Source organism: Procambarus clarkii, chromosome 4 (genome assembly GCF_040958095.1).
Source record: "Procambarus clarkii isolate CNS0578487 chromosome 4, FALCON_Pclarkii_2.0, whole genome shotgun sequence".
Lineage (NCBI taxonomy): Eukaryota > Metazoa > Arthropoda > Malacostraca > Decapoda > Cambaridae > Procambarus > Procambarus clarkii.
In genome coordinates, this window is record NC_091153.1 from 4965447 (window position 1) to 4991336 (window position 25890).

Consider the following 25890-nt stretch of genomic DNA (forward strand, 5'->3'; position numbering starts at 1 on the left):
CATAAAACTGTATTCTGAGGTACAAAAATTCGCTACTTTTTAGGCGACTAGAGGTTGGAACTGGTCTAGTTCATTCATGCTAATCTCTCCTCTCAAGATTCATCCCTCTGCAATATCTATTCATATTCAGGATGATCTAGAAATAACTCTTTTTGGATGTCGGGGGAGAGAGAGAGAGAGAGAGAGAGAGAGAGAGAGAGAGAGAGAGAGAGAGAGAGAGAGAGAGAGAGAGAGAGAGAGGGAGAGAGAGAGAGAGAGAGAGAGAGAGAGAGAGAGAGAGAGAGAGAGAGAGAGAGAGAGAGAGAGAGAGGGAGAGAGAGAGAGAGAGAGAGAGAGAGAGAGAGAGAGAGAGAGAGAGAGAGAGAGAGAGAGAGAGAGAGAGAGAGAGAGAGAGAGAGAGAGAGAGAGAGAGAGAGAGAGTAGGAGTCGAGGAGTCTGAGGATGCTAAGATTGGATTCAGCTCGGACAAACGTGCTTTTGTCCAAGGAGAAGGAAAGTGGGTGTGACCTTCTGGGAAGCCAGCATGTGTCTGGTCACACCTAGACTTGAAGAGCGACAGGTGAAGCAGCTGATACCATACCATCAACTGTTGACCAGACCACACACTAGAAGGTGAAGGGACGACGACGTTTCGGTCCGTCCTGGACCAATCTCAAGTCGATTGTTAATGGTCCAGGACGGACCGAAACGTCGTCGTCCCTTCACCTTCTAGTGTGTGGCCTGGTCAACATACTTTAGCCACTTTATTGTGACTCATCGCCTGCATATCATCAGCTTTTCCACCATTGTTTATGGTGTTTATCTTTCATACATTCCTTTATTTGGAATGTAAGCTATTATCTATTTAGTTAGGCAAATGGAAGCTATACAGAGTTCATGTATTATCTTTCGTAATTACAAGTTCGGGTAGTTTTATCAAATAATTGAGTCGAAAACAAATTGAGGTCAAGCGTAAAGAACCATCAATCGTTAGTCCTTTCTTGATCTGGTAATTATATAATGGCCGCTGTAATTGACAGTCATCACGTAGTCCTTTTAAAGGCAAGGAAAAAAACAATAAGTGGCACCCGTGTTACCTGTGAGGGTAGACGCAAATGGAGACGGTCAGTGTCTCACTGGCCGCGGGGAGGGATGCACAGTGACGCTCCGCTCCGCTCCCTCCCTGCCCACCACTCCCAACCTGCGCTTCCAGGATTTTTTGCGCCAAGTTGGTCTTGGAAATATACCTCCCATATATCGTGGAAATTCATTCATCATCCATAGAATTAAAGTGAAAAGTGTTTTTGTGTGATAAAAGAAAATGTGTTTTAAATCAGTGAAGAAATATTAATATTTGAATTAATATATGTTAGATTGATACTAATGAGTATCGCATCTATTTGTTAATATATATATATATAAGAAACGTTTTCCGCTTCATAAACCTATGTTGTAGGAGTTGAAGATTTTTCTAGTAAAGGCATAAAGTCCTAAAATCACAATAGCAAACTTTTTACAATTGATGTGTAGATCATGCGCAGGAATCTGAAATGATATTAAATAGTGTTCAAAGTTAATGGTGGCAATTGTATGTTAGTTGGATGATAATGTTATTGATGTGTATCAGATGTGATACATTAAGCTAAAAATGTACTCCAATATTAGGAAAGAAATGAGTATCAATGGACACTATTACAAGTTATTTTTTATTTGAGAAAAGTCAAAAGCAATTGAAGTCATTAACTATTATATTGATTTATTTTGTTAAAACTAAACAACACTTCAAATCATTTTAGTCGTATTAAAGTTATCATTATAATATTATATTAAAATAAAAAGGAAAAATATATGAACGAAACGTTTAGATGTGAATTCAATTTACGAACAACATATATCAATATAGAAGTGAAAGCTGGAGTGAATCGTGCAGCGGTTCATCGCAATTCAGTTTACATTATATATATATATATATATATATATATATATATATATATATATATATATATATATATATATATATACATATATATATATATATATATATATATATATATATATATATGTATATATATATATATATATATATATATATATATATATATATATATATATATATATATATATATATATATATATATATATATATATATATATATACATATATATATATATATATATATATAGGTTTTTCATTTATATATCTATAATTCAATATGACTGCATATTCTGAATTGATTATTTTCATTTTTTTTTTTTTAATTTGGAGAAGAGGTTTTCTCCAAATGTCATCTTTGTTCGAGGTGAAGAAAAAGAAACAATTAACCATACAGTATATTACATTTATTATATATTTACACAACGTTTCGAACCTACATGGATCATTCTCAAGTGATGTGAGAGTGCTGTTGTTGTTGTTTTAGATTTAGCTCCTCAGAACGAAATGTCCACGTAGCACGGGCTATGGTGACCCCGTAGGGAGAGTGCTAGGCTTAGTAGATTTATACCATTAAGAAGGTCAAGTGCATAAATCCAAAAGCTGAGGAAGACATCGTAAAGGAAGAATAGGGCATAAATGGGAGAAGAATAGGGGACGTAAATAGGAACGAGGCATATACAAAGATTAATCAGATTAATCGCCTCCTCACAATACCTCATTTTTGGACGTTTTGGGCATCTCGAATCACATAGATTTTCTTCCTCTGGTAAGCTGCTTCCTCTGTAATACGTGGTCATTGTAGAACCACGAATCGCCCTTTCACCTACAGCGACTGCATTGTTATAACGTCCCGTTCCGTTAGATTAAACCTTAATATTCTGAAATTCTTCCATATTACTAAAACGAGATCTGATTTGAACGTCTGTGAGTCTTACACTATATTGTTTGTTAGTTAATTTCGTCTTCTGTCTAGAAGAGTGTTTGGTCTTGTGTCCCTTGATAAAAATAAACTTATTTTGGTGTTTTTAACTCATGTTGAGTCATATAAATATTTAATCTTTCATTTCAATTCTCCACAGATGTTTGGTTATAGTAATTTTGAAAGCAGTCTTTTTTGTAGGTATGTGTTGTTGAATATGACCGAAAGAGTTATATTCTTTTTCATTTAGAAAGAAAGTTGATTTATTAACCATCTTAAGTTCAGTTTAACAATTTATCAAGCCTTATGCATGTCACGAAAGGGTATATTATGATATATATATATATATATATATATATATATATATATATATATATATATATACATATATAACTTGAGATGCTTCCCAATAGAGAGAAATTATATATTTTGTTCAGCATTCTCAATGGACGGTTGAGGAAGCAGGTGTTATTTGAGCTAGAAATTCAAGATCTTTAAGACCAAAGTTTTGGTCTTGAAGATGGGTGAACATACCATAGAATATACTGCCTGAATATACTTGAATGTGTATTTCATATATATTACGTCTGCCTTGTAGTAACCTCCTAAATTACTCGTTTCTATCGATTATTTCGGGTTTTTCTTTGGTCAGGATATCTCTGGCGATGATAGAGTTGAATTAAGAAACTATGAGAATCTTAATGTTTATGTATCGTCATTTACTTTAAAAATAATGTTCCTCGTCTTACATATTCGTTGACCTCGTGGGGTCTGGACATCCCAATGTGGGTATGTAAATATATCTATGACGTATGTTCCTTTCAAGGACTTATATGATTCGGAAGAGGTTCTTCCTGAGTAAGTTAGGGGGTCATGAGCTCTTCTTCCATATAGTGAGTTGTCTATGCTGGCTAATGATGGTAGATGGTCATGTTCCTGTCGACAGATTCGAGGGTTTGAGGTGTCAATAGTATGAGTGCGGATAAAAGTGTTACTATAGATGTACTCGAGGGAGAGTAGTGAGAATATAGGAAATGGGACGAAAGATTTCGATAAATTGTAGGTTACAATTGATAAATTTACAATTTATCAATTGTAATCATGTAGTAGAATGGGAGGAGGAAGAAGGGATTAAATATTGTTGGTGCATGAAGAATAACGATGGCTTGAATAGTGAATATAACTGCATAATTGAGTAATGGATGAGTAGTGTTCATTGATTTGTTAAGTCAGGATTAGCTAGGACTGAATGGGAGCGAAGCAAGGTCATGCACATTTAAGAGTCTTGGGTACTGCTGCTTCCAGATATGTTTAAAGCTGTGTTGCGTCTGTCCTGTCCGCCATTTTCTCGGCCCAATATGGAATGGATTATTTTTGTCCCCACTTAGACTAGTTGGTACAGCTACGGTTTTGCTACTTTCAAGATCAGCGTTCGATCCCATATGGGTACACTGAGTTGTGACTAATCTTTCATTCTGATCTCATATTCATTCCAACCATTTTGCACATATATTTTTCTATCTCTTAAATAGATATAATTATCTTGCCTTGTTTGGTAAAATGTATCATACTACACACAGAAATCACAATAGCGTGATGCATCACGATGATGCATCATTTGTGTAAAACTCTGGTTTGTGTCTCGGAGAGGCTGCAAGGTCCAGTAAGTTCAGTAGAACTTCGATTTCAACTCTTTTGACCATGTAGCTCAGTCGATTAAGGCAGCGTCTGGGATGGTCCAGGACGCAGGTTCGAATCCTTGTCACGGCCCTTGTGGATTTATATCATACTAGAACTAATAGTGTGATTCCTTCGTAATATATATAAAACGTTCCTCTAACTCACTCACCAAATTTTCTATCATTATTATAGAGCATTATAATTACACCTTATCAAAGAATAGTATACTTTCGTTAATAGCAAATGCTCCGGATTTAAGTAAAATAAATCTTTCAATGTATTTTTAAACATATATAATTTTTTGGTACAAGGTGATATTGAGGGCGAACCAGAAAAGAAAGCAGTCAGAAGTCAGGATGGTAATATGTCTTGCATGGCAGCAGATGGTGAGATTGGCGGCCGTAAGTGAAGCTACGAGATCAGGAACAGGATTTGAGTGGCAGAGCTGCGGAGGGTTGGATGACTGATAGTGTGCCTGGATGCTCTGAGAGAGACTGATAACATGGATGGGATGTAAAGTGAGTTACAGACAAGGAGAGTCTGGCACCGTGAGTGAGACTGTATGACGAGCACAGAGCGGCTGAAAGGGGAAGTATTTTAGCACGCCGCGGGGAGTATCCCGCTGTTTGGGGAACCAAACAGCGGGATACTAAGTGGCAAATGTTTAAGACCAGAATGGTAGACAGGAAGAATGAATTAGAGTTAAGTGGGGACCCAAACGCCATGCATGTAGAGTGACTTGTATGACATGGTCAGGCTATGCAGTAGATATATGTCTGCCAAGTGGGAAATGGGTAATAGACCATTGACATCTAGGTGGTAGGCTAATTGGGCTTACAGACAATGATTGGCATTGTGATAATGGATGACATGCAATTGAGTTATCGCACCTTGGTGTAGAGGAAGAGGAGTTTCGCAAGTAATGGGGCCAGGATGCACACGGAGGGTGCTGTTAGAGGGCTATTACAGGGCTTTCAAAGGGTGCTAAGGGGGCTGGCAGACAAAGGGGCAGGAAGGGAGATTCCAGGGAATAATATGGAGTAATCATAAGGGTTGCTAAAGGCAAGGTAGGGGGATAGCAAGAGTGCAGGTTAATGGGGGTGGCTGGTAAGTGGATGTAATGGTTGATGGGGAAGTTTATCTGGTAAGATTGGTGAGGGGGGGGGGCGTGTAACTTGGAGGTCAGGTATCAGTACAGTAAGCTTGGTGATCAATCTAGTATCATACCGAGAGTATTGATCAGTTGACAACTTATCTAGTGACATAAACCATGGATGATATTCTCTAACTTCTAAATATTCTAACTTCTAACTTCTAAATAGATTTTGACCTTGGGAATCGGGTCATGAAATAATGGTCACAGGATATCCATACTATGGAATGCTAAATAACACGATAATTAACTTAATGCAAACTCCTCATTTATGACTCACGTAGAGTCACTGGATTTGGTTCCTTCTGTAATTATTTGTGCTATTATTTGTGTTCAGTTAATAAAATGTAAATTAGATGAGATTGTTGATTTGTTCATTTCAAAATCAGCTCCATGTACCCTTGCACAGCTTAGGAACTACGCTTAGATGAGGTTAAACTCTTATTAGTATATAATTTAGTAGCCCCAAAGCAGCACGACACAAGGCCCTTGACACCAAGCTACCATTATCAAACTCTGGAAGAGGACCGTGCTTTTGTTTGAGTCATTGATGCTTTCATCAGGCAAACACTTGTTGCAAGAAGGCACTTGTCGTACGACGGTTTCAATCGTATCTTTCATGCGAGGATATCTTTACGAGAAAGATACCGGTTTCATGAAGATACCTCTAGGTGTATAATGCCTCTCACATGAAGGTACTTATACAACGTCACCATAACGTCCTCTGCTGCTACTTTTGTATTGCTCATGTCCACACCCAGACGTTTAGTCCCCAGGCAGTTAAAGGTCATATTAACTTCTTCCAACATGTCCACTCAGGTCATCATCTCATCCCTCGTTTAAATAGAGTTCTTGCTGAGGAACGAAATCCATTTGTTAATTAATATGATTGCACTAAGGAATAGGTACGTTCATGAATATGTAATACCTAGGTTAACCAATCCACTCACTAGAAAATGAACGGACGACGACGTTTGGGTCCATCCTGGACCATTCACACAATCGACTTGAGAATGATTCAGGACGGGCCGAAACGTCGTCGTCCCTTCACCTTCTAGTGTGTGGATTGGTCAACATAGTTCAGCCACGTTATTGTGACTCATCGCCTGCACATGAAATACCTAAATGCCTTTAACCGGCACCATCACCAAACCTTAGCGCGGAAACGTAGCGCGGTCTCCCCCTTGCATTTTCCACTGATATCTCCTCATCCTTTCGATAATCCCTGTCATTCCGTCGGTCGACGTACTGCATCTTTTAGTGTCCTGATTTTGGCTATTAATGTGTGGCAAAGCTGCAACAAAACCTGGGAAGAACTGAGTGCCACCCATCAGCGAATCCATTCATCCAGTGGCAAAAACACATTTGGAAACACTTCCACCAAAGGCACTAGTTCACGTTACACTGAGACTAGTGGCTAGAGTCTAATGAATAGGGAGGTTAGAGGTGGTGGCCAAAAAGAGTAGAAACTGGCAGAAGAGAAACGCGTGAATAGTGAAATAAGTGGCAACAGAGAGGAGATAGTGGTGATGGAGAGAGTGTGTGAGAATTGTGAGAGAGAGATAAAGAGTGACTGGAACATTACGGTGGGGGGAGGTGGTGTGGAAAGCGGAGTAAACACGTGGGATTCTAGGGGGAGGAGAATAGGCAAGAGGGGTAGAAGGTTTCTTGAGAAGGTATGTGTTGGTCGGGGAGACGGCTAATGGAGAAATTGGCAATTAGAGTAGGAAGTGGTTGGTGGTGAGAGGTAGCAGGAAGGAAGGAAGAAGAGAAGGTATAAAGAGGTAAAGGAAGAAAGGTGAGGCAAGCCTATTAAAGGTAATTGGATGAGTGGGTGGAAATGAGAAGGAAATAGAATTAGGATGAGAGAGAATAGGAGTTGGGGGATGAAATAAAACAGGAGGGAAATGAGGAGAGAGAGATGGAGAAGGATGGAGAAGCAAATAGAAGAGAGGAGTGAATGAGATGAGAGGATAAACGAGACGTGAGTGCGATAAGAGAAGGGTGGATGAGTCCACATACCTGCAGATAAAAGCACGGTGGCAAAACGAAAGGAAGAATCAATTCAGACGAAAAGAAAAATATTGAAAAAGAATCCATTCAGAGTCATATCAAAGATATAGAAAAGTTCCTCCAACATGTGTATCCGCCATGATCCAAGATTCTATGCTTCCTTTCACACTCAAGTTCCTTATCCTCGGATCCTTTCAAAAGTTCTATTATATAGCCGGGCTCAGAATTTTCCACAGAAGACTATCTCACCTTAGACCTTTCTGCAGGGCAACGACCTTGCTTCTTGAAGCGGCGGAGCTCATTTTCTTATAGTCAGAATGGTTGGGAAATATTCCCTTTCTCCATCCTGGCAGCTCCTTGTCCTCACGTCCTTGCAAGGGCTGTAAAATCATTCTGGCTAAGCCCTTCTCCTGACGATCATCTTATCTTTATTTAATTCCCTTTATTTAGGCTCTGGCTTCAACCAGATAATAAGGATAAACGGTTCATTTAAAGCATTTAGTTAACTCTTCAAATCTCACTTTCTTATTTGTTATTGTAATTAGAGTGTCAAAAATATTTAAAACATTTAATGTGAAAAATAAATAAGGTCCTCAAAAAATAAAGATGGACATACTATTGCAGATATTGTCTCCATAAATTTGACCTATATTGACTAAAAAGATCTTTGGGGGTCTCATAAAATTCTAAAATAACAAAGCCAGTTTTAAATTTTGAAAATGAGCTATACCAAAATAAACTTGTCAGAGTTTCTGAAATCTGCAAGAAATTGAGTGAATTAACTTGTTCATTTACATGCTTAAAACTAATAAACTGCATTGGTCTCTCAACTGCAACACTTAACTGTTGCCTTTGCAACGAATAGGAAGAAAAAATATGCTTCGTTAAAAAAAGCATAAGAAACACCTGAAACCATAATTTGCAACCAATGAAAAATCAACAATTAATAAAAAACTAATAATCAATATATATATATATATATATATATATATATATATATATATATATATATATATATATATATATATATATATATATATATATATATATATATATATATATATATATATATATATATATGTCGTACCTAGTAGCCAGAACGCACTTCTCAGCCTACTATGCAAGGCCCAATTTGCATATTAAGCCAATTTTTCACGAATTAATTGTTTTTCGACTACCTAACCAACCTAACCTACCCTTACCTAACTTTTTCGGCTACCTAACCTAACCTAACCTATAAAGATAGGTTAGGTTAGGTTAGGTTGGGTTGGTTAGGTTCGGTCATATATCTACGTTAATTTTAACTCCAATAAAAAAAATTACCTCATACATAATGAAATGGGTAGCTTTATCATTTAATAAGAAAAAAATTACAGAAAATATATTAATTCAGGAAAACTTGGCTTATTAGGCAAATTGGGCCTTGCATAGTAGGCCGAGAAGTACATTCCTGCTACTAGGTACGACATATGTCTATATATATATATATATATATATATATATATATATATATATATATATATATATATATATATATATATATATATATATATATATGTCGTACCTAGTAGCCAGAACTCACTTCTGAGCCTACTATGCAAGGCCCGATTTGCCTAATAAGCCAAGTTTTCATAAATTAATTGCTTTTCGACTACCTAACCTACCTAACCTAACCAAACCTAACTTTTTCGGCTACCTAACCTAACCTAACCTATAAAGATAGGTTAGGTTCGGTCATATATCTACGTTAATTTTAACTCCAATAAAAAAAAATTCACCTCTTACATAATGAAATGGGTTGCTTTATCATTTCATAAGAAAAAAATTAGAGAAAATATATTATTTCATGAAAACTTGGCTTATTAGGAAAATCGGGCCTTGCATTGTAGGCTGAAAAGTGAGTTCTGGCTACTAGGTACGACATATATATATATATATATATATATATATATATATATATATATATATATATATATATATATATATATATATATATATATATACATAAAAGTACTGATCTTATATGATTAGTGATCATAGAACACACATACTTGAGCACCACCTGAATGACGGCACACGATCGCACGCTGAAATTATTAAATTATTTGCGATTATTTCCCCTTCTACTACCACCGTACCGGAATTAATTAGGCTTTCTCCATCCACCGTACAGGAAATTTATTTACATTCCTCCTACCACCACACAGGAACTGAAAAGGCTTCTTTCCGCCGCAATACAGGATTTTAATAAGTTTAATCCGTTCACCGTATAGGAACCAAATAAACTCTCTCCTGTCACCGTAGGGGAATTTAATTAGTTTTTATCCTCTCACCATACTGGACTTTAATAAGTTTCCTCCTGCTATTTTAAACGATTGAATGCTGTATCTATATAGATTGTGTGGAAGAAATGTTCAGTCGATAGTCCATTCTGTTGGTTTGATAACCGTCTGATTATCAGTGGTTTGGCCTATCCGTCCGAGCGTACAGCGTACGAGCCTATCCGAACACTAGAGGCCGATGCGGAGCCCAAGAAAACGTTAATTTTTCGGTGTTTTTCATTTCACTAAAGCAATGAAATTTTGACGCTACGGTCGTCAAAAATGGCAGTAAAGTAGTTGTCAGAACAGCGAATTTGTCTTCATGGGAATGCTGGTACTTCAGAATAGATAAAATAATAAATTGGGTGACAGTTTAGTCCCCCAGAGAACAAAATATATAAATTGACTATTGCTTCTGAGTCAATGATCAAATGATAGAAATCTTTTCCCCTGAAAATGTTTTCCTCCTACTGCAAGTGTGTCTTATCAAATATAATTATTTCGTATAGGGTATATATATTTTCTATATACGGTCGAACGCTTGTAATATATTTCTTGAACGAACACTACTCATATTCCGGACCCCATCAGAAAAAAAAAATTGGAAAAATCTCTGGGTCGAATAATATCCCCCGGGGCCAAAATAAGCCGTGAGGCCACATGGGCCGAGCCGGTTGAGGATTTCCGAGGTGGAGTCTCTTTAGATCCGGCCACTCCGTCACCCGAGAATCCCCTGTACAATGTGATTCCATCCGGCTGTCCGGATATCTGCGGCCGCTGGGAAAATGTATTTTGGGGAACCACGAAAATAATTATTAACCCACAGAAATCACTCTAACGTGATTTATATCAATGAAAAAATCCACGACGGCTGTGATGGGGGCGCGAACCTTCGACCTCAGCTTTGCCAGTCACGTACTCTCCCCCCTGGAAAAGCGGTTCAGTTCACAAAAATCATGTTGTGGGTCCAGTGGTAGTGTACGTGACTTGCAATGCCGGGGTCGTAGTTCGCATCCACCACACAGTCCTCGTAGATTTCATCATTATTATTATTACCATAATTATACTTGTTGTTAGATCTTTATTTATTGATGTTTCCCAATGTTGAAGCTATTATTAACATATAATCTTATTTTAAGATTATATGCAGGTCTTGCTTCATGCTGATCTGCGTTCAATCCCCGACCGTTCACCAAGTGGCTGGACACCATTCCTTTCTCCCGTCCCATCCCAAATCCTTATCCTGACCCCCTTTCAAGTGCTATATAGTCGTAATGGCTTTGGCTCTTTCCTCCCACTCATAATTCTCTTCTTATAATTAACAAAATAGATCCCATATGATCGCTTTTTCTTCACTGTGAGATATCATAACAACACTTATTGAAGTTTATTACAAATTTCCCATATATTTACAGAGGGGGAGCATGCTTTTCCCCCGACACAAACCCACCAATAAACTTTTCAAGTGGTGAATCTATTACAAAAATAATTGAAACAAACATGTGATCTTTTTGTCGATTGTTGGAAAGTGTTGGAAAAGAAAGAGAGAGAGAGATGCAGGAGTGTTTTGTTTCATTTATTTAATATTTTTAGACAATTTTCTACCTTGAGTGCGAGTGTGTCTGGCAGGGGCGACACAGCTGATACAAGGGGGCGCTGCTCCTATCTGTGAATCGTGTGCCTGAAAAATGAGGCGATCGAGAAAAAACTCGTGAAAGAATATTGCCTTTAAATTATATTACTGGATCCAAGGAAAAAGGAAATACAAAATTGTTTTTTTTAGATAAATAAATTGATTTGTTTACAAATAAAGCAGACATGATCTCCACCATTGTGATATGAAGAATGTTTAAATCAGTAGATCACCTATTAGAGATACAAATAGGGAAGGACATGGTTAAGTGAAAAATAAAAATAGTGAAAATTGGCATTATTAAGTGGCTCTGTTGGAGTGAGCGGACAGAAAGTCCGGTTACCAGCCGAAGCAACGGATCCCGGTGTTTCTGTCTCGTGGCCGGTTACCGAAAAACACCAGCAATCATGACGATGTCCAGTGTCGAGATCCGGAATGATGACGGAAGCCACAATGCGGAGAAGATTACTAAGGTAAGTGTTCCGTTTTGTGAGTGATGTATCCGGTGTGAAACGGGTCGTATCCGGTGGGTCGCGTGTCGTATCTGACGTGAAACGGGTCGTATCCGATGATTCGCGGCTCGTATCCGATGTGGCAGGGGTCGTATCCGATGTTTGAGAAAATATCAGGAGTTACGGAAGATGCTAATTATAGGTTGGCTTTGTGTTTCATATATATATGACTTTGTGTTTGATTCATATATGGCTTAGTGTTTAATATATATGTGTTACGAGGCGGGGATATTATATTTTACTATAGTTATAAGAGCCCCCAAAAATGCAACTCTCTCATCAGGACATTGTTTGCGTGACAATAATTGTAATGTTTTGAACAAGGGAAGAATCGCTATTGGCCAAAAAACGATCATTTCAGACTTCAAAGGGTCCCCCCCATTAGAGGTCTGAAAGAGATGCAAAAAAGAGCTCACACTAAGCTTCACAGGGAAGAGTTCAATGGCCCCACCAGTCACCCTGCATGGTATAATAAGACAAGCTCCAACTTATCAACGTTGAACGTTCATAACGTTTATTGAACCTCGATAACGTTAATTCAACGTTGATCTAACGTTATTCGAACATATTTTGCCTACTGGGAGAATGGTAGGGAGGACAAGGGCAGAAACAGGAGGGAAGCAGGTTGGGAGGTAAGGAAGATGGAATAGAGGGAGAATGGAAGGAAGAGAGAATGGAAGATGAATGGGAGGGAGGGAGAACGATAGGGTGCGAGAATAGAAGGGCGGAAATGATGGAAGGAGAATTGATGGAATGAGGAATGGGATGGAGGTAAAAAAGGAGTATGGAAAGGAAAATGGTAAGAAAGGAGAATGGGAAGAAGGGAAAATAGGATGGAGGAAGGGATAAAGTGGATGAAAGTTGGAGAAAGGGAGGAAGACTTAAAAGGAGGGGGAATGGAAGGGAGAGAGCATTGAAGGAAGGGAAGTAATTATAATGGGAAGGAGAGAGCCAGGGAGAAACGATTGGAAAGAGACAGACAGACAGATTAAGAGAGTCAGACAGAGAGATAAAATGACAGAGACCCGTGTACATCCTGGTTCCTCATCTATATCTATTACAGGGAATGACTGTCTATTTTTCTGTCTGTCTGTCTGCCTTTCTGTCCGAGGTAGAAGGCCAAAATCATGAAACTCTTCAGGATTAATGGTGATTTATCTGGTGTTTCGTGGGACGGGGGTCAGAGGTCATCCTCCTTGAGGAGAGGAACTGCCCCAATGTCATTCCATCGTGGGCCTGCGGGCCGCTCCAAGCAACAGCCTGGTGGACCAAGCTCTCACAAGTCAAGCCTGGCCTCGGGCCGGGCTTGGGAGTAGAAGAACTCCCAGAACCCCATCAACCAGGTATCAGGTGCAATTTCCACCATTTCAATTTTAAAGTGAAATAGTCTGCCTCGAGTCCGTAGACTTTAGTATGAGTTTAGGAAGTAATAATTTCAGTCATTGATTTAAAAACCTTTAGTTAGATGGGACATACTTTTTGTTACGATGATTGGGAAGAGGGTGCGTGAGAAGTGAGGGAAAGAGATGATCAGAGAGATAGATAAAGAGAGTGAGAGAGAGAGAGAGAATAAGAGCGAGAGAGAACACCAATCTATCACCATTTTATTATCATCCCTTATTACACTATTATTCCACCCTATCTATCATCATTCTATTACCATCCCTCCTGTCACCACTTTGCTTTCATGGTCTGTCGACCGTGATCATCATTAATTCGTGGAGTTAACAACAGTCAATCGCCTGTTGTGTGTATTACGAACGTCAACATGGTGTTGAGCAGACCACACACTAGAAGGTGACGGGACGAAGACGTATCGGTCCGTCCTGGACCATTCACAATCGACTTGAGAATGGTCCAGGACGGACCGAAACGTCGTCGTCCCTTCACCTTCTAGTGTGTGGTTTGGTCAACATACTTTAGCCACGTTATTGTGACTTCTCGCCTGTCAACAAGGTGTCAATGGAGCCACACAAAACATCTTTTAGTAAGTTCGCTGTTGACGATACAATTCGTTATAGATTTTCGTTGTTAAGGACACGCCCTGTCTCGAAAGCCAATAGGCTCAGAGCTCCTTGGAGGATAAACACGCAAGCCATTTAACACAAGATCAATTGAAGATAATTGAGTGCTTGTCAGTAGGGTTTGAGACGGTGAATGGGGAAATGTGTGTTATTCTTCTGGACAAAATATATATATTTTTAATATTTATTTTTCATCTATTGATATTCAATTACAATACAAAGAAGAAAATTATTTGCTTATGACTGAAGAATTTATTTTTCTTCATATTGCTTATTTAGTAACAATATTATTAATATATTGAAGCAATATATTAATTATATAATTGAGAATATATATATATATATATATATATATATATATATATATATATATATATATATATATATATATATATATATATATATATATATATATATATATATATTTAGGGGTTATCTTGAGATCTTGAGATGATTTCGGGGCTTTAGTGTCCCCGCGGCCCGGTCCTCGACCAGGCCTCCACCCCCAGGAAGCAGCCCGTGACAGCTGACTAACTCCCAGGTACCTATTTACTGCTAGGTAACAGGGGCATTCAGGGTGAAAGAAACTTTGCCCATTTGTTTCTGCCTCGTGCGGGAATCGAACCCGCGCCACAGAATTACGAGTCCTGCGCGCTATCCACCAGGCTACGAGGCCCCTCGATATATATATATATATATAATATATAACCAGTGTTATATATATAACCAGTAATATATATATATATATATATATATATATATATATATATATATATATATATATATATATATATATATATGCGAACAAGCCTGAATGGTCCCCAGGACAATATGCAACTGAAAACTCACACCCCAGAAGTGACTCGAACCCATACTCCCAGATGCCACGCAACTGGTATGTACAAGACGCCTTAATCCACTTGACCATCACGACCGGACATAATGAGGTGATAGCCGAGGCTATTTGAACCACCCCACCGCCGGCACTCGGATAGTAATCTTGGGCATAGCATTTTACCAAATCACCTCATTCTTTGGGGCACACGTGAGGAACACAAATGCGAACAAGCCTGAATGGTCCCCAGGACAATATGCAACTGAAAACTCACACCCCAGAAGTGACTCGAACCCATACTCCCAGATGCCACGCAACTGGTATGTACAAGACGCCTTAATCCACTTGACCATCACGACCGGACATAATGAGGTGATAGCCGAGGCTATTTGAACCACCCCACCGCCGGCACTCGGATAGTAATCTTGGGCATAGCATTTTACCAAATCACCTCATTCTTTGGGGCACACGTGAGGAACACAAATGCGAACAAGCCTGAATGGTCCCCAGGACAATATGCAACTGAAAACTCACACCCCAGAAGTGACTCGAACCCATACTCCCAGATGCCACGCAACTGGTATGTACAAGACGCCTTAATCCACTTGACCATCACGACCGGACATAATGAGGTGATAGCCGAGGCTATTTGAACCACCCCACCGCCGGCACTCGGATAGTAATCTTGTCCTGGGGACCATTCAGGCTTGTTCGCATTTGTGTTCCTCACGTGTGCCCCAAAGAATGAGGTGATTTGGTAAAATGCTATGCCCAAGATTACTATCCGAGTGCCGGCGGTGGGGTGGTTCAAATAGCCTCGGCTATCACCTCATTATGTCCGGTCGTGATGGTCAAGTGGATTAAGGCGTCTTGTACATACCAGTTGCATGGCATCTGGGAGTATGGGTTCGAGTCACTTCTGGGGTGTGAGTTTTCAGTTGCATATTGTCCTGGGGACCATTCAGGCTTGTTCGCATTTGTGTTCCTCACGTGTGCCCCAAAGAATGAGGTGATTTGGTAAAATGCTATGCCCAAGATTACTATCCGAGTGCCGGCGGTGGGGTGGTTCAAATAGCCTCGGCTATCACCTCATTATGTCCGGTCGTGATGGTCAAGTGGATTAAGGCGTCTTGTACATACCAGTTGCGTGGCATCTGGGAGTATGGGTTCGAGTCACTTCTGGGGTGTGAGTTTTCAGTTGCATATTGTCCTGGGGACCATTCAGGCTTGTTCGCATTTGTGTTCCTCACGTGTGCCCCAAAGAATGAGGTGATTTGGTAAAATGCTATGCCCAAGATTACTATCCGAGTGCCGGCGGTGGGGTGGTTCAAATAGCCTCGGCTATCACCTCATTATGTCCGGTCGTGATGGTCAAGTGGATTAAGGCGTCTTGTACATACCAGTTGCGTGGCATCTGGGAGTATGGGTTCGAGTCACATCTGGGGTGTGAGTTTTCAGTTGCATATTGTCCTGGGGACCATTCAGGCTTGTTCGCATTTGTGTTCCTCACGTGTGCTCCAAAGAATGAGGTGATTTGGTAAAATGCTATGCCCAAGATTACTATCCGAGTGCCGGCGGTGGGGTGGTTCAAATAGCCTCGGCTATCACCTCATTATGTCCGGTCGTGATGGTCAAGTGGATTAAGGCGTCTTGTACATACCAGTTGCGTGGCATCTGGGAGTATGGGTTCGAGTCACATCTGGGGTGTGAGTTTTCAGTTGCATATTGTCCTGGGGACCATTCAGGCTTGTTCGCATTTGTGTTCCTCACGTGTGCCCCAAAGAATGAGGTGATTTGGTAAAATGCTATGCCCAAGATTACTATCCGAGTGCCGGCGGTGGGGTGGTTCAAATAGCCTCGGCTATCACCTCATTATGTCCGGTCGTGATGGTCAAGTGGATTAAGGCGTCTTGTACATACCAGTTGCGTGGCATCTGGGAGTATGGGTTCGAGTCACTTCTGGGGTGTGAGTTTTCAGTTATATATATATATATATATATATATATACCTAAAAGGGGTACCACGTCTGGTGCAAGTGTAGGGACCCATAACCTCGGAGAAGAAAATAAAGAGTACGCAGAGCAGACCTTGTGGATCCTCACTGAACACTTTGATATTTTCTTCTCCTACCACCCCTATCCTTTTTGAATGCGTGTATATATAGAGAGAAGATTCGTGTTAGAATCGTTTATCTCACTCATTTTGTCATATTCAATAATATATATATACAAGAAATATTTAGATAAAAGTGTACCTCAGTAGAGGGATTATATAAATCAATAGGATCTGAATGTACGGTTTTGCCCGAGCCAGAGGCTCTGATCCTCTCTAAAGTGTTGTGTAACGGTGTTGGGAAGACTCCGGGAGGAGAGATAAGTTCTCTTAAGGGCGTCCGCCACTCCCCGAGCTCTCTTTAACACCCCAGCGCTAGTCAACATTGGGGTTGCGTTGGCTGCCTTCCACAACTCTGCTCAACATTAAGGTTGCAGAGGCTGCCTTCCAAGCTCTAGCCAAAGCTGGGGTTGCAGAGGCTGCCTTCCAAGCTCTAGCCAAAGCTGGGGTTGCAGAGGCTGATTTCCACACTCGCTTCATCTCAATAGTTGCAATGGCTGCCTTCCGCACGCTGATCTATACCATCAATGCAAATACTGACTCTCAAATTCTAGTCTTCACAATGGTTGCAGAGGCTGCCTTTCACACTCTAACCAACAAACTAGTTGCATAAGAACAGAAGGACCAATAAAATTGCAGAAGATCTATCCAGCATAAACGATTCATCTTTTATTCATATCCACCCAAAGCAATTCATCTACACATCTAACTGACGCCTGAAACAGTCCAGCGACCCCCCCCCCCTCCTTCCTCTTATGTTAACGCTGCGTTACATGAATCAAGACCTGCGTCTCCATAGGAGTATTTCCCGAGGTCTTTCCTGAATCTAAACATATCCCGAGTCAAAATCAATTATGTACACAGTACACAAGTGAGGTCTTAGGATAGAGAGAGACGTGAGGAACTCCACTAACAACGGTGCCCCACTCGGACTTAATTCCGCTTATGTTAACTCTTTTTTTTCTTTGAAATACTATATGGCTCTCTAGAGTCTAGTCTCCAGAGTGCCTAGATGGCATGTGGGATGATGTTTTGGCCTCTTGAGTGCCAGCATCTCTAGATGTCTACCTACTAGACCACTCGGGTAGGTAGTGGCTACCTACTAGAGTGCCAGTGATGATGCTGGTATATTGAAGATAGCTTCTATATACCTGCGGTTTTTCCGGATATAGAGGCTACCTTCGACGCTATTTATCTCTATGGTTGCTAAAGCTGCCTTCTATAAGCTAGATAACACTGGGTTGACGAGGCTGCCATTCATTGCCAGACATCTCTAGAGCTTCAAAGGCTGCCTTTTACATGCTAGACAACACTTGAGTTGCATAGGCTGCATTCCACACTCAATTTAACACTGGTCTAGCAGAGACTATCCTTTACACACTGGACAAAACTGGAGTAGCAAAGGCGGCCTTTAACTCACCACTCAAAACTATAGTTGCAGAATATTTCCTGTGTCAAATTATTTATAAAATATAAATAATTAATACATAACATTAAATACCAGCAAACAACAAGAAAATAAATTGAAAAAACTATCCAAACATGGAAATTATGAATATTAAATATTCACAGAGAAATTATTAAAGACAATACTCTTTCAAGACTTTTAATAAACAAATATGATCTTGTCAAGATAAATACAAGGATTGTCGAAACATAATTGAAATTTCACAAGTATATCATTAATATGATGTAGTTGTCGCTAAAAGTAAGTTTAACATTAAGTTAATGTTAAACGAGAGTTAAAAAACGGCTCAATATTGTAAAACAAAACAAATATACTCGGAAACAGAAGGAATGTGAAGGCAAAAATAATCAAACTCGAACGAAATCCACCAGAGCGACGCCGCTGACTACCTCCCTCGACGACACTCTGACTCGTACTGACACTCTGGGGACTCAACGACAGAGAAGCTGACTTATTCTGAAATATTTTCCAACCTTACCCTCAGTTTCTGCTCTGGAGTCATCCAAACCAAATGGTGATTGGCATACTGGAATTGGGAACTGGTGATTGGTAAACTTGCGATGGGAACTAGTGATTGACAAATTTGGGATGTCAACTAGTGATTAACAAACTTGGGGCTGGAACCAGTGATTGACAAACTTGTGATGGGAACTAGTGATTGACAAATTTGTGATGGGAACTAGTGAGTAATAAACTTGGGACTGGAACTAATGATTGACAAACTAGTGAAAGAAAACTATTCACTGACACACTGGTGTTTAAAACTAGTAAATAGTCCACTACGGCAGAGCTAAAGTACACACTGAGGCTGGCAAGAAGTTAAGGTCACAGAGGGGGCGGCTGGGGACTAGTTTCTGACACACTTATCATGCTAACTAGTGTCACACTTTAACTAGCAACTAGTGACTCATATGCAAGACTGGCTGAAACACTGCGAACCAGAAATGGAGAATGAATTGTGTTGCACAGCTGAATAAAATAAATTGGTGTCAGATATAAAAAAAATGGATAACGAAGTCAGTTACGATATTCAACAAGCAATATGAGAATAATTCAAATTCATAATGCAATAAGAAACATAAATAAAAAACCAAATTATATATAGATTAAATTATTCTTAATAGTGCGTCTAAAAACTACCAATTTCATTTATTAAATAATGTATATATTCTATATAGTTTTGGTTTAGTAATAAATATTAATAAATCCTTGATAAACCAAAAATCATTTCATTAAATATATTCTACCAATGGGTATTATATTATTTGTTTATTCCTATTTTCCTTTCTCAACAAAAAGACTAATTATACCTACATGTTAGGGGGTAGAATTTTTATTTATATTGAAGAGACGTTTTATAATATATATATATATATATATATATATATATATATATATATATATATATATATATATATATATATATATATATATATATATATATATATATATATATATATATATATATTGGAGTGGACAATATGTCAGAGAAGACTTTTTTATTTTTATCTTTTTCCTTCGTGGTGTTTTCATTAATATATATTTTTATTGTCTATATATAATTAATTTTGAGCTTTCTATCTCTAATTCCTTTTCCAAGGACCAGCTCATCACCACTCATTACACGTGGACCAGTTCACTACGCTACACACACTCTCTAAATATTTATATGCAGTAACTATACTTAACTCTTTATGTTTTACCATTGTTACTCTGATGCACTGATATAACAAGGTAACAGTGTAAAGAAGAGAACGTAGTTACGTTGCCTGTGAGGTGCCCTTCACCTCGGGCCGTTCTTCAGGCTCTATCTAACGTTCCCCACCTCGGGCCGTTCTTCAGGCTCTATCTAACGTTCCCCACCTCGGGCCGTTCTTCAGGCTCTATCTAACGTTCCCCACCTCGGGCCGTTCTTCAGGCTCTATCTAACGTTCCCCACCTCGGGCCGTTCTTCAGGCTCTATCTAACGTTCCCCACCTCGGGCCGTTCTTCAGGCTCTATCTAACGTTCCCCAGAAACACCACAAATATATTTCTGCTGCAGAGTGTCGCCTTCTCGGGCTCTATTTGTCTTAGAGCGTGAGACAAAATTGATTAACATTATTTTGTTTTCAATCTTCCGTTATATCAGCTCATCCTCCTGTTTTGGGAGTACTTATAGTAACGATGAGACCCATAGTACATATACCGACGTAAAATGAACTTAGAAATAGTAGAAATCGGTTCTATTAAGTTGGCCAAAACTATTTGTCTACTTATGTTGCAAAGACAACCTAAACTAATCTAACCCTCCTAGGCCTAATTCCCGATATCTGAGGCCTAATAAAGTATATATGTGTGTTATACTAGGCCTAGGAATATTTAATTTTTTTTAGCTTCATTTTGTTCCGACTCTTAGAAGTTAATAGTACAAAGTTCTACTATGTAAATGCTTAGTACGTCAATGTTTGTACTATGGTGCACACTCACGCTGGCTTTGTCCTCCTGCTCTCTTCTCAGTCTTCCTTTACCTTCCTCTAATTCACATGAAAATACTTTCTTTACCACTGGGGGCCTGAAAGCTGAGTGGACAGCGCTTCGAATTCGTAGTACTGAGATTCTGGGTTCGATCCCCGGTGGAGGCGGAAACAAATGAGCAAAGTTTCTTTCACCCCTGATGCGTTTGTTTATCTAGCAGTAAATAGGTACCTGGGAGTTAGACAGCTGCTACGGGCTGCTTCCTGGGGCTGTGAAACAAAAAAAGAAGGCCTGGTCAAGAACAGGGCCGCGTGGACGCTAAGCCCCGACATCATCTCAAGATAACCATACATCATCCATGTATTCAATTAGTCCAAATCGTATCAGTAAGCTCTCCTCATTCTTGGGATTTATTGGGATTCTTTGCGCTCCGCATCTCCACTCTCAGCTGAATCTCCTTCCCCAACCCGGTTGGGGAAGCCGGTCGGCTGGACCCGGTCGGTCGAGCGGACAGCACGCTGAACTTGTGATCCTGTGGTCCTGGGTTCGATCCTAGGCGCCGGCAAGAAACAATGGGCAGAGTATCTTTCACCCTATGCTCCTGTTATCTAGCAGTAAAATAGGTACCTGGGTGTTAGTCAGCTGTCACGGGCTGCTTCCTGGGGGTGGAGGCCTGGTCAAGGACCGGGCCGCGGGGACACTAAAAAGCCCCGAAATCATCTCAAGATAACCTCAAGATAACCCCTCCCACGCTTCTCAGCCTCCTTGTACCACCCTCACGGTCGCTTGGTCACTGTTTACCTAACAGTTGGCGAGTGCTGAAGCATATTGAAGTCGTTCGCAACACCAATAACCTCGTAGTGAGGATCTCCTCGTTGTGCTTCGAGGATCGTAAGCCGCTTAATGAATGCAGACAAAGCCGACATGATGGAGGTGAGAGGAATAGCTCTCGTAAATGAGCTCGTAAGTTCTTGATCAATCCGGTCCAAGAGTACGTTAACAAGGGTGAAAACTTGCTCACGCAGCACATAGAATATCATCGTGGTTGTTGAAGACTATTACAAATCATATTATAAAGATTTCATAAGCAGTATGCATACATATTGATGCAGGCGAGGAGTCACAATAACGTGGCTGAAGTATGTTGACCAGACCACACACTAGAAAGTGAAGGGACGACGACGTTTCGGTCCGTCCTGGACCATTCTCAAGTCGATTGTGATATATCTTAATGTTGCTCAACATACATATTGAGTTATAGATGATGGCTTCCCGCTTTATATTAAAAAAAATCTATTTATAAAAGAGGAGAAGGTTAGGGATTCACATAACCACAACACAACTATAAATATTTTTTGAAATTTGAAAGATATTTTGATTTTATTTTAACCAGTTGTGTTATTCGGCTCCAGTAAACAGGCGTCTGGGAAGACGCTCTGTAATTTGCCAGGTAATTAATTATCTCTCCAGACAGGTGCCAAAGAAGCCTTAACTTCTCCCACACGAAAAAAAATCGTGACGGGAAGAGAAGAGGTTAACAGTTTCCTAATGTGGAGGGACGTGGCCAGGAGCCCCCTGACGGTGAGGGTGTCAGGAGCCCCCTGACGTTGAGGGTGTCAGGAGCCCCCCCTGACGTTGAGGGTGTCAGGAGCCCCCTGACGTTGAGGGTGTCAGGAGCCCCCTGACGTTGAGGGTGTCAGGAGCCCCCCTGACGTTGAGGGTGTCAGGAGCCCCCCCTGACGTTGAGGGTGTCAGGAGCCCCCCCTGACGTTGAGAGGGTGTCAGGAGCCCCCTGACGTTGAGGGTGTCAGGAGCCCCCTGACGTTGAGGGTGTCAGGAGCCCCCTGACGTTGAGGGTGTCAGGAGCCCCCCCTGACGTTGAGGGTGTCAGGAGCCCCCCCTGACGTTGAGGGTGTCAGGAGCCCCCCCTGACGTTGAGGGTGTCAGGAGCCCCCCCTGACGTTGAGAGGGTGTCAGGAGCCCCCCCTGACGGTGAGAGGGTGTCAGGAGCCCCCTGACGTTGAGAGGGTGTGTCAGGAGCCCCCTGACGTTGAGAGGGTGTCAGGAGCCCCCTGACGTTGAGAGGGTGTCAGGAGCCCCCTGACGTTGAGAGGGTGTCAGGAGCCCCCCTGACGTTGAGAGGGTGTCAGGAGCCCCCCTGACGTTGAGAGGGTGTCAGGAGCCCCCTGACGTTGAGAGGGTGTCAGGAGCCCCCCTGACGTTGAGAGGGTGTCAGGAGCCCCCCTGACGTTGAGAGGGTGTCAGGAGCCCCCTGACACTGAGAGGTATGTCAGGAGCCCCCTGACACTGAGAGGTGTGTCAGGAGCCCCCTGACACTGAGAGGTGTGTCAGGAGCCCCCTGACGCTGAGAGGGTGTCAGGAGCCCCCTGACGCTGAGAGGGTGTCAGGAGTCCCCTGACACTGAGAGGGTGTCAGGAGCCCCCTGACACAGAGGGTGTCAATAGGGGTGTCTCAAGTGTGTCAGATATCAACCCCCTAATACAGATGAGGCAATTAATAATCATATGACGCAAAGAGCATATTAGGCCAAGTTATGCTAACTGACACCATTAATAACCTCTTCGCTCACACACAGGACGTCTGGTTAGAAAACCTGACACAAAAGAGGCAATTAGAACCCTCTAGACGAGAACGGAGACAGCTAAAAACACCCCCCACTCTGCCTTGGGGCATCAAACCCCCACTGACGACCCCACAACCCCACCCCACAACCCCACCCCACAACCCCACGCCACAACCCCACCCCACAACCCCACCCCACAACCCCACGCCACAACCCCACCCCACAACCCCCATCAGGAGGAGGCGAACAAGACCTTCCTGAAAGAGGAGAAGCCAGTCACACATCAACGCCATAGTTCAGAGTCCCCCACCACGACCGACCTTGCCCCGCGGGGCTGAGTCCCGTAATGAGCTAATTATATTAATTATTTGGACGAGCAAATGCGCTAATTATATGCTAACGTGCTGTTGTTTGATGAGGGACGTGTTGGAAGACACCGGTAGTAATTAGTGAGCTGGTAGACGATATTTCAAGCAGAAGAAAGAACGGAGTACGCAGTAAAAGGTTCAAGGGGGGTACAGAATGCTTAGGTAAAGTGAGATTGTTTAATAAAACAGGTATATATATATATATATAGGGTGATATATATATATATATATATATATATATATATATATATATATATATATATATATATATATATATATATATATATATATATATATATATATATATATATATATATATATATATATATATTTATATAAAACCTTTGCTAGAAAAAATAGTAAAGATCTAAGTCTATTACTCTACCTACTCTACCTGGCAATTAGTCTCATTAATCAAAGGCCCATTTTCCAAACTAGCTTTTGCCCAGATCTTTTTTAATCCAAACTTATCTAATTTGAATTCAACTTGTGCTGCCAGATCTCAATATGGCCCGAGACACTCACTGTTACCTCTGTCGTATTACTAATTGTGCCTGCTGCCACCACCAACAGCCTGGCAGAGTGCATTTCACGCATGGGGGATGAGGCCCGATCGTCATGATGAGGTTTCTCTACTACTGTTACTAGTCATTCACGATAACCCTCTACAGATATCAAAACTTAGTTTTATAATTTGTGGGATGAACACAATGCAATGAACATGCCACCAATATCCTTCTCGATAAGTGGTTAATCACTACCCTTTACACGTTAACACGTTAACCACTACCCCTTCTCGTTAAGTGACACGACAACCACCACAATCCTCGTTAAGTGATATCACTACCACCCAGTGTTCTGGGGGCCAGTTCACGATGATACCAAAAATTGCAACAATAGGCAATTACTGGAGCAAAGTGTGAGTGACAGGTAATTAGCGATACCATCAGCAGCTGTGATGTTCATGAATGTTCAACAAATTGTGTACATCGATGTTGTATGTTAAGATTATTTGTTGTCTGAAAGTGACAGATGAGCAACGTATACCATAGCCAATTTGCAACTCATAATAAGTATGTTTACACTATGACGAATAATGTAAACAAACCTATAAAGTGACCTTCGAATACTTTTTTCGAAGTGATATTTCGATGTTAAGTAACAAAGACTTAACAAAATAAATTAACAAAGTTTAAATTTTTGTTGAAATGGAAATTTTTATCCTTGGTAAACTTCTAGGATATAATTGCAGTTCTTTTTAACAAAAGTTAATTGCCCAATTACGCTGTTACATTTATCAAAGTATTCTTTTCTCGGTGTGCAGTAAGTTGTGCCGAAGTCGTTCGTAGAAAGGCACTTTTCTGTTTAGACTTTTCAAATGCTCTTGGCATAGAGCTGCTGAGAGTAGTGAAGTGTTTGGTAACAATGCAACTCTACCACAATACCATGTTACACACACACACACACACACACACACACACACACACACACACACACACACACACACACACACACACACACACAGGAAGTTGCAACTGGAGCTTAGTAGATAAAAAGAAATGATTGAGAAAGATAACCTGTTATTTATGCAACAGAGGAAACCAATATGAGCATCATAATCTCAGGTGCAACATTTCCACAGGAATACAGGTATTTCACTGGATGATAGGATGATAGTAGATAGGATACAAAGACAGGAAGAAGGAGTTGCACTCCTAATGAGCGGAAAGTGAAATTTTTAATAATGTAAAGCTAGAAATACAAATGGATACGCAGACTACATCAAGGAAACTCTGATAACAAATGGAAAATTATAGTAATTTTGGAGATACACAACACCCCTTGTAGAACACAAAACATAGCAATATGAGGACACCTTTGGAGTATGCAGAGAGCA

General features: G+C 40.5%; 1 protein-coding gene across 2 annotated transcripts in view; it reads left to right on the forward strand.

Annotated features, from left to right (window-relative positions):
* Window positions 1–1118: 1118 nt before the first annotated feature.
* The window catches only part of dcma (decima), a 443230-nt gene continuing 418458 nt past the window's right edge, over window positions 1119–25890 (forward strand). For both annotated transcript variants that reach the window (XR_006772134.2, XM_045733876.2), the window contains exons 1-2: window positions 1119–1207; window positions 11417–12107. Coding sequence is in view for 1 of the 2 variants with exons in the window: in XM_045733876.2 (XP_045589832.1) it covers window positions 12042–12107 (66 nt within the window). In the remaining variant the exon portion in view is untranslated. The remainder of the gene's footprint in view (window positions 1208–11416; window positions 12108–25890) is intronic.